The sequence below is a fragment of the Clarias gariepinus genome, chromosome 28 (genome assembly GCF_024256425.1).
Source record: "Clarias gariepinus isolate MV-2021 ecotype Netherlands chromosome 28, CGAR_prim_01v2, whole genome shotgun sequence".
NCBI classification, from domain to species: Eukaryota; Metazoa; Chordata; class Actinopteri; order Siluriformes; family Clariidae; genus Clarias; species Clarias gariepinus.
Window position 1 is genome coordinate 15,843,218 of NC_071127.1, and position 15,684 is coordinate 15,858,901.

At 38.0% G+C, this 15,684-nt stretch overlaps 1 protein-coding gene across 1 annotated transcript; it reads right to left on the minus strand.

Annotated features, from left to right (window-relative positions):
* Window positions 1-1,589: 1,589 nt before the first annotated feature.
* Window positions 1,590-15,335, minus strand: LOC128515658 (IgGFc-binding protein-like). The gene is made up of 17 exons (XM_053489758.1): window positions 15,313-15,335; window positions 15,138-15,188; window positions 13,781-15,037; window positions 13,113-13,366; window positions 12,438-13,020; window positions 11,335-11,957; window positions 10,116-10,683; window positions 9,828-10,030; window positions 8,775-8,922; window positions 7,273-7,526; window positions 6,598-7,171; window positions 4,759-5,381; window positions 4,100-4,667; window positions 3,510-3,712; window positions 2,952-3,323; window positions 2,594-2,850; window positions 1,590-1,774 (listed from the first exon to the last, which is right to left on the minus strand). Exons 2-17 carry the CDS (start codon window positions 15,184-15,186, stop codon window positions 1,765-1,767), a joined length of 6,546 nt encoding a protein of 2,181 aa, XP_053345733.1. The 5' UTR covers window positions 15,187-15,188; window positions 15,313-15,335; the 3' UTR covers window positions 1,590-1,764.
* Between the last annotated feature and the right edge of the window lie 349 nt (window positions 15,336-15,684).

Here is a 15,684-nt window from a genome sequence, read left to right on the forward strand (position 1 = left end):
ATAATGTCTGCAATATGGTTAAGAAAAAGAAAGTCTGCAGTGTGTGTGCAACGCTGCAATGGTTTGTACAAATTATGCAAAAGATTGTTCGTGACTATTATTGTGCGGATGATTGTGCAAAGTCCACAATGAATGTCCTAAGATCTGTTTCAGTAGTCAGAAACAGTAAAAGACCATATTTGTGCACTTCTGACAGCTATTTAGGAGACTGATGGCAGTGGGAAAGCGTTCTTTAGCCTGGAAGTCCTAAGATAGATATATAGATTAAACAAATTAATTATATTAATTTGTTATATTAATAAAATTAAAGGCATGGGATGTGTATGTGGGAATTCATGCCAGTTCAGTCAAAAAAAATTGTAGAGTCAGGCACTGATGTTGGATGTGAAGGCTTGATCCACAGTTGATGTTTCATTCCATTTAAAAAGGTTTTTATTGGGGGTTGAGGTTAGAGCTTTGCCCAGGTCACTGGAGTTCCTTTACACCAAGCGACGTCTATACCACAAGTTACTAAATATTTTTGGGAAGTTATTAAAATTGTAAAAGCTCAAGATTTTCAGCATCACACAAGTTTGTGGTATTATTACATGAAAAGCTTCCTATTTGTATCATGTTTGTGGTATGCAACAGTTGTGGGCTGTTGCTATGTAGGCCAGCATTATACAATGACTTTATGTAGATGGCTTTACGGCATAGCCATGCCAAAAAATAATGTTTTTTTGCAAAATTGTTGCCACAAAATTGGGCGTCCAAAATGTATTTGTATTCTAAAGTTTAAAACATAACATTTCCCTCTACTGGAATAAAGAAAGCGAAACCAAGTGCTTGAGCATACTGAAATTCTTAATAATGGCAGTATGTAGTCTAGGTTTTCCATTTTCCAAACCCAAGATAGCAAACTCATGTGAAAAGATAATTCTTGTGCTGAAGTTACAGTTTGGAACTTTGAAGTTAGTGATGCAACAGATGATACGCAGATTTGACATACTGTAATAGATAATTTTATTTCAAAGTAATAGCACATGCAGTACAGCTGATCCGGGCAGATCTAGCATTGAATCTTTCAGTTCTTGAGCTGATATGTGGCACAGGTAGCATCCTAATACAAAGCCACCCTTAAAGTCACTAAACAGTTTTATGTGTTATGTGATCTGTTCATACTAGTCTTATTGATTGCTGTTCTGTTCTGATATGTTTTGATGATCAACATTTGAATTGTTCCTGTGTTTTATTGCTGTTGGTTAATAGCTGTAATCAAATATCTAAATATCTGCATACTTTTTTCCTGTAATCATTTTTATAATTATATTTTCTACAATAATATGCATATTAAGATCATCATCAGGCATACATATCCAAAAAAAAAAAAAAAGGAAAGAAAGAGAGACATCTTGGGAAACAGGGCTTGATGCTGCCACCACCATGCTTCAGCATGGGAAAGATGATCTTTCGGTAATGATAGTATTGTTGTCTTGTTTTGTGCTACCTACTGTCTTTGTCATAGATAGATAGATAGATAGATAGATAGATAGATAGATAGATAGATAGATAGATAGATAGATAGATAGTAACAAAACAAGAAAGACATATCATATTGCAAGAGCTTTATTTATTTTTTGATTTTGGCTTACAATTTCAGAAAATTGTAATTATTCAATTTATCATTTCAGGAGATCAACTAAGAAATCATGTAGCATACTATTCAGCATTTTTGCCTGGTTTATGTTCTCAGATGGCAATATTTAAAAAGCATGTCTTTTCCCATCATGAGATGCTGAAAAAAAAACAAAGATATTATTTTTGAATGTACTGTATACTGTATGTCACATAAGTTTTAATTCTCATCTTTGACTTTTTCCTCCTACTACCACTAATAATGCTAATAATAATAATAATAATAATATTAATAATAATAATAATAACCACAACAACAACAGAAATACACCGGCCGGCAAAAGTGTTTGCTGGGACAGAAAAGACAGCAACATCATTCACACGACCAGTACAAGGAATGGTTCCCTTGTTATACATACATAATATTTCTAAAAGAAGGTAAAATTTTTTTTTAATATTTATGTTCAGTTATTTCGTGCTGTAACAAAATATATTATATAGAGCCAAATGTTTGTGGACACCTGACCATCTCACCCATATGCTTATCCTACTGGAGATTTATTCCCTCCTTTAGTGTTATAAAAACCTACCTTCCCAATTCTGTGGCATTTCACTAGATTTTGGAGCATGGTTGTGGGGATTTGTCTTTATTCAGCCACTAGAGGTATACTGAGGTTTATGTTAAAAAAGTTTCAGTTTATCCCAAAGGTGTTGAATGGGATTGAACATGGAGCTGTGTGCAGGATATTTAGCAAATAATGTTTTTTATGAAAGTCGCTTTGTGTGTAGACCCCTATTGTCTTGCTAGAACAGGTTTGGGCCTCTTATTTCCAGCAAAGAACAATTGTCAAAGCAGACACTTTCTATACATTTGTGTGCTGTCAACTTTATTGGAACAGTTTAGACAAGGAGCACATGTGGGTCTCATAGTCAGGTGCCTACAAACACTCAGCCATATTGTTTTAATTTTGCTACTCACCAAGTGGGAAAATCAAAAGCTCGGAATTGATCCATATAGAACATTATGCTTTGACCAGGAATAGAGCCAGTAAGTTTTCCACAGGCACCACAGATTTTGTCAGCGATTCCTTCGTCCACTGTGATTATGATTTCTTGGGATAGACTAAAAGACAATTTGAGGGTAGATGCCTTCTCAATGATAACTGACTGATCAATGATCTTAACGATTACTCCGCTCCTTTCCATCGTAGGCTGGGTCATCTTTCTACCGTTGAACTAAATATTTCGGAAAGAAAAGAAGATTAGTTGGAAATTACCATTTCTGTAACAATTGAACGTCTGATTTTATTTTGTAATGGGCCATTTTTTTCGCTCACCCAGATCTCATTTTGGCTAATAACAGTTACAAGAACATTTTCAAAGAAGATGTGAACAGCTGAAGGGGTGAAGAGTCCAATTCTCTCTTGCAACACCGCCACCACACGGAACCAAATGCCCATAGCAGTATCGTCACATACTTTCACCAGGTCAAAAGCTCCCATAAATGGCATGGTCCAAGTCGTTCCGTTAAACAGGGTGAATGAGCCTGCAGACTCCAACATGCATCGTTTCGGGTAGCATCCACGAACACCATTCTCTACTTGGCATACTTCTCCAGTGCTACATTGCATACTCTCATGTTTGACAATACCAGACTTCTGGCATATCAGTTTTTCTTGACAATTGTCTGTGATAACAACCTGGCCGATCTGTACAAAAAGACATAATTTATGTTATAAACCATAGCATAAACCAAACCTATAGCCACACCCCGAAAAGTATTTGAATTTGGCAGACGCTTTTGGCAGAATTTGGCAGACGCTCTTATCCAAAATGACTTACAGTACAAAAGTGCCTTGGCATATCTGGTGTAAGTATCAGATGTTTTAACTTACCTTATAGCTGTTCCCATTGTCATAACAGCTACACTGATTCTCTTCAACACAACCTGTTCCATTGCTAAAGTACCCTGCTTTACACATACACCCTTCATTACATGTCTGAATATTACATTTGATGACGTCAGTGAGGCCGGGACAAGGTGTGTTGCATGCCGTTGCACAGATTTCATAAACACTGTTGTCAGGACATTTCAGAGCTACAACAAACAAAAAATGATCAAATTATTATTCAAATTATTTTTAAAAAAAGATTAAATTTATCATTAGTTAATAAAATGTGTAACAAATTAATATTTAAGAGTTCGATAGGTTTAGGTAACAAAATTAGATGAGAAGAGTCAAATTTTGATTAGATCAATCAAAATATGATTAAATGAGAAAACTATATGTATTTTTGTTGTACTTTAGCAACCTGACTTGTATGATGTAATGCTGGTGGTTTTTGGCTTTAGATTTGGCAGTTTGACAAAAATGATAAATGAATAATAAAAAATAGAATTCAATTCAAAGCTTTTTATGTCAATTCAATATTGTTAGATATAACCATAGTATAACTGATCTCTACAGATCCACTTGACACTTACGACAAAATGTTGGTGATCTCCAGGGCTTCACAGGAACTTTAAAGTCCTGGCAGTCAATCATGTACGCGGTGATACTATGGCACAACATATGTGCATCTCCGTCACTTGTACAGACATCATAAACACAGTCTCTAAAGTAGGATTGAGGGTCAATTACATCATGACAGGCAGCAAATGGCCCTTTAGGGTCGGTAATAATGCTGCAGTCCTTCTCAAATATACGTTTTTTCACTTCAGAGCACTTTGGACAGAAATCACCACTGCAGCCATCATTACACACAACACCAGGGACAGCCACTTTCCAAGCCGCTCCAAAGGTGCTGAGATCTTTGGTTTCCTTCCCATCTGGCAACAGCAACTCATCGTTCTTATTACCGTTATAATTTCCACACATGCCACAGGTTTTTCCAAGGTAGGTGCTGGGGACTCTGATATTAACATGGTAAACCATGTCATAGGCTACTCTTAAACCAAAGCTTGTAATGATTACATTATTGTAGCCCTCCTGCTGAACAATCACTTCACCGTTATTGAGACTTACAGGGATAGTGGTTAAGACACCATCAACCTAAAAGGAAAGTTCCAGTGAATGCTTTGGTACATCATTTTTTTCATAACCTTTCCAAAGTATTACAAACTGCAAAGAAGGCTATACTAACCATTATCTGATGTAGCTGATTTCTTCTCAGGACCAATGTCATACCATACACCTCCACAACAACCACCTTGGCCATAGAGACATTCGGAGTGGATTGGATTTCATTCCATCTTTCATTCTCTACTATGACTGAAAATGGAGTGAGCTTTGTTCCCTCCAGGTGGCAGCCCTGTGCAGCAGTGTAAGTACAAGTGCCCTGGAAGTCATAAGTGCTGTTGTCAAATGTGTTGTAATGGGGATCTCCATAGATATTACAGGTGCCATGAGAGACGGACTGGCAGGCTCTGATTCCATTTTTAACACTGCATGCAGTTCCAACCGGACAATGTGCATTTTCACAAATAATTTCACCATTTGTTGGGTTGCAGGTACAGTTCTTGGTGCAACTGTTATCAGCCCAGATGGATTCCCCAGCCTGTAAGTAACGCACATCACCTCCATTTTTGTACACACAGCCACACTGATTTTTCAGGACACACGTGTTTCCACTCCACAAGTAGCCTTCATTACAAACACAAGCCTCTACACAGTTTGCTTTGCACTGAGGAGATGGAGTGGGATTCTCACAGGAAGCAGGGCAAGCACAGGAGTCAAAGTGACTGTTTGCTGGACATGCCGGAGAAGCTGAATAAAAAGAAAGGGGGAAAAAAAGATTTCAGTAAATTAACACATTTTGGTTCAAAAGCAATGTACAGATACCTACAGCAACCAGTTATAGTAGCATGTATAGGAATTTACCCCTTTTTATTTTACATAATCTGTAGTGTTACAGATTGAATGTTAAGATGAATTATTAGGAAATATATGCCATGCATTTCCACAAAATAGCTCATAATATTAATATTATTACATATTGCTTTTTTTTAATATTTAAAAATTTATTGGAGACTTGTCAAAGATGTGGGAAAATGCCATCTTGGCTTTGGTTGGGCTGTTCATGACTCTGAGAAGTCCTTTGCCCACAGTGAACCATGGTGGTGGTAGCATTATTTAATGGGAGTGCTTTAAATTAAATAGGCACTAGTGACTAGGAAACTGCACGGGGTAAATGGTAAGATGGGTTGTGCCAAAAAAGAACAAACCTAGAACAAATCTGGCCAAATAGACTTGAGGCTGGAGATTTACCCCTTAAACAGGAAGTAAGCATAGTGCAAAGGCTCAACTGGATCTGAATTTGGTTGTGTTTGAATAGCCTAGTCAAACACAAACCTCAATCCAGACCTTTGAGAAAAAACTTTAAGTTTTGTTGTAAAACTTGAAACTGCTGTTCACTTGAGATCTCCAACAAATCTGACAGAGCTTACTGTAAGTAGGTTTGTCCTACGTGTTGTGTCCCAAAATGGGTAAAAGCATAAGGATCCAGAACTGCAAAGCCGTGTCACAAAAAACTTCCAGCTGTTATTTTATTCAAATATTGTTCTTTGGGGGCAAATTAGCAGCCAAAATATATCTATCACTAACTCACTCTTGGTCTATACTGCTGTATCCTATATACAGGGTCGTAGGGCGCTTTAAGCCTATCCAGTGCCCTAAGTCTAGACCTAGGGGTACACCTTTGACTAGGTGCCAATCCATCGCAGATTACAGGCACACTTTTATACCAGGGTAATTTAATAATGACAATTAGCTTAATCTACATGTCTACATGTCATGTGTGGTGCAAGACTACAGTGCTAATCGCTAAGCCCTAATATAGCTAATTTTTTGTTTAATTAACATTTGTTTTACATTTTGCAAATTCCTACATTCATGTGCTGTTAAATTATATTCTATGTAATTTTATATTCTAAGGTCATAGGTTTGAGTTTTCTGATGAATACACACACTTCACAAAACTTACAACAGCCAATGATGTGTCTCCAGTCGTGGACACGAATCCCAGCTCGCTGACAAGCATCTGTATAAATCTCTGCTGTCTTACACAGAAAATTCTTAAACCCTTTTCCCATGCAGTAGTCCATAAGACAATTTTCATAGAAAACCTTGGGGTCAACGAGAGAGTTGCAATCCTTGAATGGACCATCAGTCAGAAGTGTGGCCAAGTGACAGAAGGCCTCTGCTGCTAGACGTTCAAACCACGACTCTCCCTGGCAGCTCTCACACTGGCCCACACAATCATCTGTACAATAGGCATCACCAGGTATTCTCCAGCTCTTTCCAAGTTGGGGAATGCTGCCTGCTACACTGCCACTGGGAGTGGTCAGGTCATCGCCCTTAATTCCATTGAAGTTCCCACACATGCCACACATTCTTCCTGTAAAGCTCACTGGTATTTTCACCACCAAATATTGATCCCAATCATACTGCACTGACAATCCAAAGTCTGTCTGGAGAATAACTGACAGACCACTTTGCTGAAGAGTTACTTTGCCATTGACCAAGGAAATTGGAAGATACCAGAGAGAATCACTGATCTGAAATGTATAAAAATGTAAATATTAAAACAGTAAGATTGAAAATGTTGCTAATACCAACATATTGGCAATTGAAATAAAGGAAAAAAAAATCAACTCACTCTGACAAGTCCACTCTCATGCTGGAGAATAGTGATGGTTTGACCATAGACTTGAATGGTGACTCCACTGACACTAATGGCTTTTGAGCTTCCAGTACGTTTATTTATGGCCTGGACTTCAAATCCTGGATGATCATTGTCTACATGGCAGTTTTTGGCCATGATGTAAGTACAGTTGCCCATGAAGTTATAGTAATCGCCATCAAAAGTACGGTAGTGTGGGTCTCCAATGACATAACAGATGCCTGGTGAAGCTAGAAGAAATAATTACAATATGGGAATAGGATTAGACATGATCGTACTAATGATTTGGAATTTATACATTAAAAAATTAACAAGAAGATGTCCCTAATTAAGGCATTGCTATAAATCTTACAAAATTATATTTTAAATCTATTGGTGCAATGGTATTTCTAAGCTGAAAAAAGGTGCATGCTGCTAGTAAATTATAGCACTGAAAGCATGATTTCTTTACTTCAAACTCATTTTACTCCATGTTTTACAACCTGGCTTTGGCAGCTTAATTATTTAGAACCATCATATGGTCATCCTTCCCTTTCATCATGGTCATCATTCAGTGTTTCCCTGTTTTCCCGGCTCCTGGCTTTAGAGTTTAATATTAGGCAGATCTTATCTTTGTCTATGAATGCTTCATAATTGTTTTGACTACCACTAAACATTGATTTGTTGCTTGATATTTAAACCAAAGAAAAAAATATACTTAAATAAAAATTTTCATTATATTTGACCTCTTTCCACCCCTGCTAGTATTTTTCACAGATTAATTAAGTGATGAGGAAATGCATGCTTGGAATGTTGGCTTTTTTATCTTATCTCATCTCATTTTCTATACCGTTTTACTTTGTATACAGGGTTGTGAGGGCCTGGAGCCTATTCCAGGAGAGCACGAGGCCGGATGTACCCTGGATGCCAATCCATCATAGGATATATACCATACACACACTATGGGCAACTTGGAAATTAGATTATTCTGCATGTCTTTGGAAAGTGGGTCGAAACCAAAATACCTAAAGGAAACCCACCAAGGAACATGCAAACTCCATGTACACAGACCTGAGATGGGAAATAAACCCGGACCCTGGAAGTGCGAGGTGGCAGTGCTAACCACTAGGTCACCATGCTGCAGTCACCTTTTTCATTTTTTATCATTTTTAAATTTGTCAAATTTATTAAATAATGTCAATATTTTTGCTAATTCAGCATGATCTTCTGTAAATACATCATGAACGTAATTTAAACAATAAGCGGACCAAACACTTATCTGTTCCAGTTTAAGGAAAAACTAAAAAACTCATCAACTTATTCACAAAAAATGCAAACCTTGAAATAATTGTCAACTATTTACTTTTTAATTATTTCATTTTAATTTACTACAGTTATAATAGTATTGTGGAGTATTTGTGGGGAGATTAAAAGTTACAATATTTCTAATCCTAAACCTTTAAGAAAGACAACTCTTGAGCAAAAATGCATTCACTCACCATTAGGCTTCGGATAGCAGCCTAAAACCCCATTCTGTATGTCACAAACTTCCAAAGATGTGCATTCCATGGTTTCATGACTCACTACACCAGAGGCATGGCAGGTCAACTTTTCCTTGCAAGAATCTGTGATGACAGTCTTATTAATCTGAAAAAAGAGTTTAACACTTAATCACGTCTACAGTCTATTTTCTTTTTTCAATTATAAACAAAGAAATTAAACGTTTAAACAGAGTTATAATGTCAATTTGTTGTCTACAGAAGGTCATATAATGATATCAGACTGCATGATGTAGCATGATATATTATAATCCTGCCTTTCAATAAAAATAAATGTTCTTAAAATAATGGTCAAGTAATAATAAAAACAATTTTTTTTTACAATTATCAGATTTTTATACTAATATATATGCATATACAGTACAGTATACTATACAGTCCATCTATCTAGGAGCCTCTGTAGTTCAACTAGGGACCATACGGGACATTACAGCCAATTTTGGGAACGCAGTTAGACTAATCTGCATGTCTTTTGGCTGCGCAGGGAGAAAATGGAAACTCTATGTACACAAACCCTGAGGCAGGGAACGAACCTGGACACTGGAGGTGCAAAGCGATGGTGCTAACCACTAAGCCATTGTGCTGCCATATCCCACAGTACAGCACCAGTTTCTCTGCAACAATCTTTATTTAATGATTTTTTTGTCTATTTTGCCTACATTTTTCATTTTAAATGTTTGTTTTAGCTTTCTTATTATGCTGAAAGCAGCAGCTAAGATTCAAGATCTAACATCATATGATAACAATAACGCAGAGGAGATATGACTCATTACCGCTTATTAGCTAATGCTTTATTCATTTCAATTCTATTTTATTTATACAGTGGGGGCCAGGGGTCCCTTAGTGTTTAAGGCACTGGACTACTGATTGGCAGGTCACAGGTTCACACCCAGCCACCCCCAAGTTGTCACTTTTGACTCAACTGCTCAGATGTTGACTGTACAGTATGAAGAGATAAAAATGTAAGTCACTCTTACTACAGATATGGCTTACCTTATAGGTGTTTCCATTCTCATAACAGCTACACTGATTTGCGGTGACGCAGCCAGTCCCGTCGTTAAAGAATCCAGGTTTACACATGCAGCCTTCGGCACAGGTCTGGATATTACAATCCATTACACTAGTAAGGCCAGGGCAAGGTGCATCACAGACGTTTACACAGATTTCATAGACAGAGTTGGGAGGACATGATAAGGCTGCAAGGATTAAGAAAAAGGAATCTATAAATTCCTTACATCTCATGGCTTTTAATTGCTTTCTACAAGTTTGCTTCATACTCACGACAAAATGCTGGTGTTCTCCAATTTTTCACATTAACGCCGGCATTCTGACAGGCAGTCATGTATGCAGCAATGTCTTGACAGAGCATATTTTGATTTCCTTCGCCCATGCAGACATCGTAGACACAATCGTTGAAGTAGGATTCAGGGTTAATTACACTGTGACATGGAGCAAATGGACCTGCAGGGTTGGTAATAATACTACAGCTTTTTTCAAATACAGTTTTCTTAGCATCAGGACACTTTGGACAGAGGTCACCACTGCAGCCATCATCACACCCAAGACCAGGAACAGGTACCTTCCACGCAGATACAAACTGTTTGATGTCTTTGGTTTCCTTGCCGTTTGGCAACAGGTACTCATCGTTCTTGTTACCATTAAAGTTTCCACACAAGCCGCAGATCTTTCCAGCGTAGCTGCTTGGGACTGTAATGGTGACGTGATATATCATATCAAAGGAAACTCTCAAGCCAAAGTCTGTTAATATCACATTTTGATTGCCTTCTTGCTGCACCCTCACTTTTCCATTGTCCAGACTTACTGGAATGTTGGTTAATAATCCATTAACCTAAAATATAGGATAAAAACGTGAAGGATTCTGGATTTGATTATTATAATGTTAGATCAAATAGACCTAACCAACCATTTGTTATATACAGTAATTCATTTCCTCAAAAGGTTTTCAAATTCCTTTCTCCAAATTCCAAAGGTCTCCATTCTGTCTTGGGAGAATGGAGACCTTTGCATATATATATATGATCTGTGCTGTAACTCAACATGATGTCAGTGGAATAGATCAGGAAAAAAGCTAATCTGATCAAGTAGCAATCCTGTGTTTTAGGTTATTATAACTGATATTCTGGCACATGGCATTGAAACGGTACAAAATCTTTGCATATTAAAATGAGAAATGATTTTAAGATGTAATAAAAAGTTGTAAAAGTACACCTATTTTACCTTCATAATCTTAAGAAAAATGTTTAAGCCCTGTCCTTTTTTAAGCAACCCAGGTTTGGGATTATTATTTCTGTAACCCCACTTTACTTTAAAAGAAAAAGCTCAATTTACCCATGTACTAATTAAATTTAAATGAGCGAATTATTAATTTTGTATACAGTAAACAACAACTTGTGAAATTTGAATCACTGGGATTGTTTACTGCAATAACTAAATACTTGAAACCACAGTGTATAGTGTATAGTATACAGATTGTACTAACCATTATCTGATATAGTTGATTCCTTTGCAGCATTAATGTCAGGCCGTACACTTGCACAATCACAACCTTGGCCATAGAAACATTTGGATTGGATTGGATTTCATTCCACTTTGCATTCTCTACTATCACTGCAAATGGAGTGAGCTTTGTTCCCTCCAGGAGGCAGCCCTGAGCAGCAGTGTAAGTACAAGTGCCCTGAAAGGCATATGTGCTGTTGTCAAATGTGGTGTAGTGAGGATCTCCATAGATATTACAGGTGGCCTGATGGACTGGATGGCAGCCTCGGTTCCCACCGACTACACTGCATTCTGTTCCACCTGGGCAGCTGCTTTTTTCACATACAACTTGACCATTTGTTGGGGTGCACGTGCATTTTGTGCTGCAGCTGTCATCAGCCCAGATAGATTCTCCAGCCTGTAGGTAACGATCATCACCTGCACTTTGGTACATGCAGCCACATTGATTTGTAGGGACACACTTGTTTCCACTCCACAAGTATCCGTCATTACAAACGCAAGCCTCTACACAGTTTGCTTTACATGCAGCAGAAGGAGTGGGGTTCTCACAGGTAGCAGGACAGGCACAAGCCTCAAAGTGACTGTTTGCTGGGCATGTAGGGTTAGCTGCGGAGATTAAAAAAAAAAAAAAACTTTAAAACCTCACTTCATGAGTCACATTGAACTGTCTCTGCTTATATGTTGTATCCACCATCCAATTCTAATTTGAGACATTTAGTTGGCTAAGATCTCACCTTGGTCAAGATCTCACCTTGGTGGTGCTGGGGTTTGAACCTGGGATATTTAAATCAGTAGACCAACACCTTAATCACTAAGCTAGCCCCAAATATAGCTACTTTTGCATAAGAACATCTCTTTTGCATTTCAAACGTAAATACGTAAATGATTTTATATTCTGGCAACCTCTATCTACAAAACTTTCACTCACTAAGATTAAAGTTTCCATACAAATCAGTGTAATTAATCATCAGATATAATGGATCAATTATGAAAACAATTCCCTACAGTCAAAAATTAGCATTATGGTTGTGACTGTAATTAACACATCTATTTTTATAATCAATGATATTGGTAATTTATACCTACAGCAGCCGATGGTGTGTCTCCAGTTATGCACATGGACACCAGATCGCTGACAAGCATCTGTATAAATCTGTGCTGTTTTACATAGGAAGTTTCTGTATCCTTTTCCCATACAGTAGTCAAAAAGGCAATTTTCATAAAAAACCTTGGGGTCAATGACCGAGTGGCAATCTTTGAAGGGACCTTCAGTGAGAAGTGTGGCCAAGTGACAGAAGGCCTTTGCAGCTAAACGTTCAAACCATAATTCTCCTTGACAGCTCTCACACTGGCCCACACAATCATCAGTGCAGTAGGCATTTCCTGGCAAACCAGGCACTCTCCAACTCATTCCAAGTTGTGGAATACTGCTTGCTACACCGCCACTGGGAGTGATGAGGTCATCCTCTTTCTTCGCATTGAAGTTTCCACACATTCCACACATTCTTCCCATGAAGCTTCCTGGTATTTTCACCACCAAATATTGATCCCAGTCATACTGAACTGACAGTCCAAAGTCTGTCTTGATGATGACCGACATGCCACTTTGATGAAGAGTTACTTTGCCATTGTCCAAGGAGATTGGAAGGTACCAAAGTGAATCACTGATCTGAACAAAGTTAGCAAATGAAAGTCATGATATGAACTAGGGGTACAATTATACTTTACCCACACCACACATTTTCTATAGTGTATACTTACGCGTACAATCCCAGTCTCATGGCGGACAATTGTGATGATTGTACCATAGACACTGACGATGATTTTGTTGACAGTGACGGTTTTCGCACTTCCAAGGCGCTCATTTTCAGTTTGGACTTCAAAAGCAGGGTGAAAACTGTCCACATGGCAGTTCTTAGCCATGATATATGTACAATTGCCCATGAAGTTGTAGTAACTGCCATCAAATGTTCGGTAATGTGGATCTCCCATGACCCAGCAGTCGCCAACAGTAGCTAAAATTAATTTTGGAGAATTAGTTCATTTATGTTGTTTCTCTAAAAGCGTTTGTATTCTTGTCTGATTATTAAGGACTTTCCATTGTTTGCAAACCAGGGGATAGTTGTGCAAGTCAGATTTAAAATGCTTAAAATGTTTTCGAGAGAAATCGGCATTCAAACAGTTGTCTCTTTTGCATTTTATAGTAAATACTCTGGTTATTACCTCTCTCCCTACATTTACGATTGGCTTAGTTTTTCACCAGGCAGCTATATATTTTCTCTGGACTTTTTCAAATTTGACAGTCAGAAAAAAGAAATGGTGCATGGATCATTGCTTGAGTCTTGATGATATACCTCATGACTCATGACAATCTACAGGTTTTTGGAAAAGTATTTTCTGTAATTAAATTCATAACTGTACTTCCTTACCTGGAGGATCACCAAGGGCAGGAGATCCATATCCATTGTATTTTGCTGCACCGATGCTGTATAGAGCAAAAGCTGAGTCTGGATGGGAAACTTGTTGGAAGCCTGTGCCTGCATCATAACTAATCTGTGTCCATGAGTATTGACTTTTCCCTACTTGAGACCACTGAAGGTCATTTGGTAGTGGATTTTGATCTAATGTCATTCCTCCCAAGTCTGAAGTTTGAGCTATAATAATACCTTCATTGGTAAAGCCAGGTTGACTTCCCAGTGCGTATGAGGTGCTAAAGCGATCTATCGACAGGACAGTAATGAGGAAGGGATCATTAGTTTCTCCATTTTGGTTAATTCCACCGTTAAACTCATAGAGCACTTGAACTCCCTTATTGCTCATCAAATTTAGTGAGTTTGGATATGGGAGGTTGATATAGAGTGTTTCTCCAGCCACCATTTGTTTTGGAGAAGTTGCACCATCTTGAGTATTAATTTGGATTTCGGTGTTCTCTGACGCCTGAATGATTACTGAATCGAATCTGTATGAAGGTTTTGTGTATGCAAGAGTTGCAACTAAAAACTCCTTTCCCCAGCTACTTACAGGAAGTAGTTGCTCATACACGTGATTACAGTCAGTAAAATACCAGGTACAACTGTGTCCTGTAAAAACTGCCACGGGTTGCTTGGCAGAAACCTTGGAACCAGTCAAATCTTCTTTACTTTGGATTAGCATACTTTCAAATGGCTCCAAATTGACAACAAGTGTGCTACCTTTTTGGTATTGCTGCCCTTCAAACGTCACCATACCGCTTAACTGAACTTCCACAGTGTTTAGCATGCCTTGATTGACAATGGAGAACTCTTTATATTGGTCAGGTGGACCCATTTGTGGAGTATAGATATAATACTCCGTCCCCCAGTCTTGGACAGGGTAGATTACTGACGTGTCAGCTGAGTAAGGCTTAGAGTTAAGTGACAACACAAGAATGTCCTGATCAGCTTCTACCAGGACAGTCTGTTTGTTTCTTGTGCTTCCAATCATTTCTACCTCAACAGGTAGCTGGAGCGCCCTGCCACTTCCTGGCGGAATTGTCGTCTCAGAGGATTTTCCCAGGGCAGTCACCTTCACCTTTGTGCTTAAGAGCGAACTCGGCGGGCTTGAGACCTCTACGATGAATTGTGCTTGACCTCCTGTATTCCCTGGTTTGTAATTCTGCATGAATGATATTGCAAACTGTTTCCCTGCAGGCCCAGCAGCACATGGCCCTAAGACGTTTTGAGAATGTAAATTAGTAATAATAATCATAATTATAATCACAATACTGTTATGCTATAAAAAATTATGTGTCTCATTCTGGAGTCTTACCACAGAGCAGGGATGCAACAAAAATACGAAGAATTGTTTTCAACCCCATAACTAAAAAAAAAAAAAAAAAAAATGCATATAAAATGGCTCAGACAAGCAGCTACTAAAGATAAAATTTAAAAATTTCTTTAACATTCTCTTATTTTGATCAGTCATTAATAGCATCGGCTCTTACCTGTGAGAGAGCTGTGTCAGGGCTGTGACACTTCGTCTGAAGTTGAACAAGATTCTGTGTATTAAATTCTTGTCTCCACCTCTTCAGCAGCCAATCAGTGGTTCCTTTGCTGCTGCAGAACGGATTTAGTGTGGAGCCAAACCAGGTTTATTTAATTAATAAAATATTTGTGGATCACACAGCAATCAGGTAAAAAAGTAACTAATCACAATAACCCTTATTGTCAGCCTAAGATAACAAAGGCGGTGCCTACACCTGGTCCACACCTTCACTATCTCGTTGCTCCCCCAGATAAAATAAATCGATGAATAATTTTAGCTTGTTGCAGTAAATGAGCGTTACTATGCTGCCAATATCAATATTTTGATATGA

Coding starts and splice junctions, on each gene's coding strand:
- LOC128515658 (XM_053489758.1), bottom strand. CDS start 15,186: ATGGGGTTGAAAACAATTCTTCGTATTTTTGTTGCATCCCTGCTCTGT. Junction 13,367..13,780: donor TGCCCTTGGTGATCCTCCAG/GTAAGGAAGTAC, acceptor AATTAATTTTAG/CTACTGTTGGCGACTGCTGG. Junction 5,382..6,597: donor GAGACACATCATTGGCTGTT/GTAAGTTTTGTG, acceptor CTTTTTATTCAG/CTTCTCCGGCATGTCCAGCA.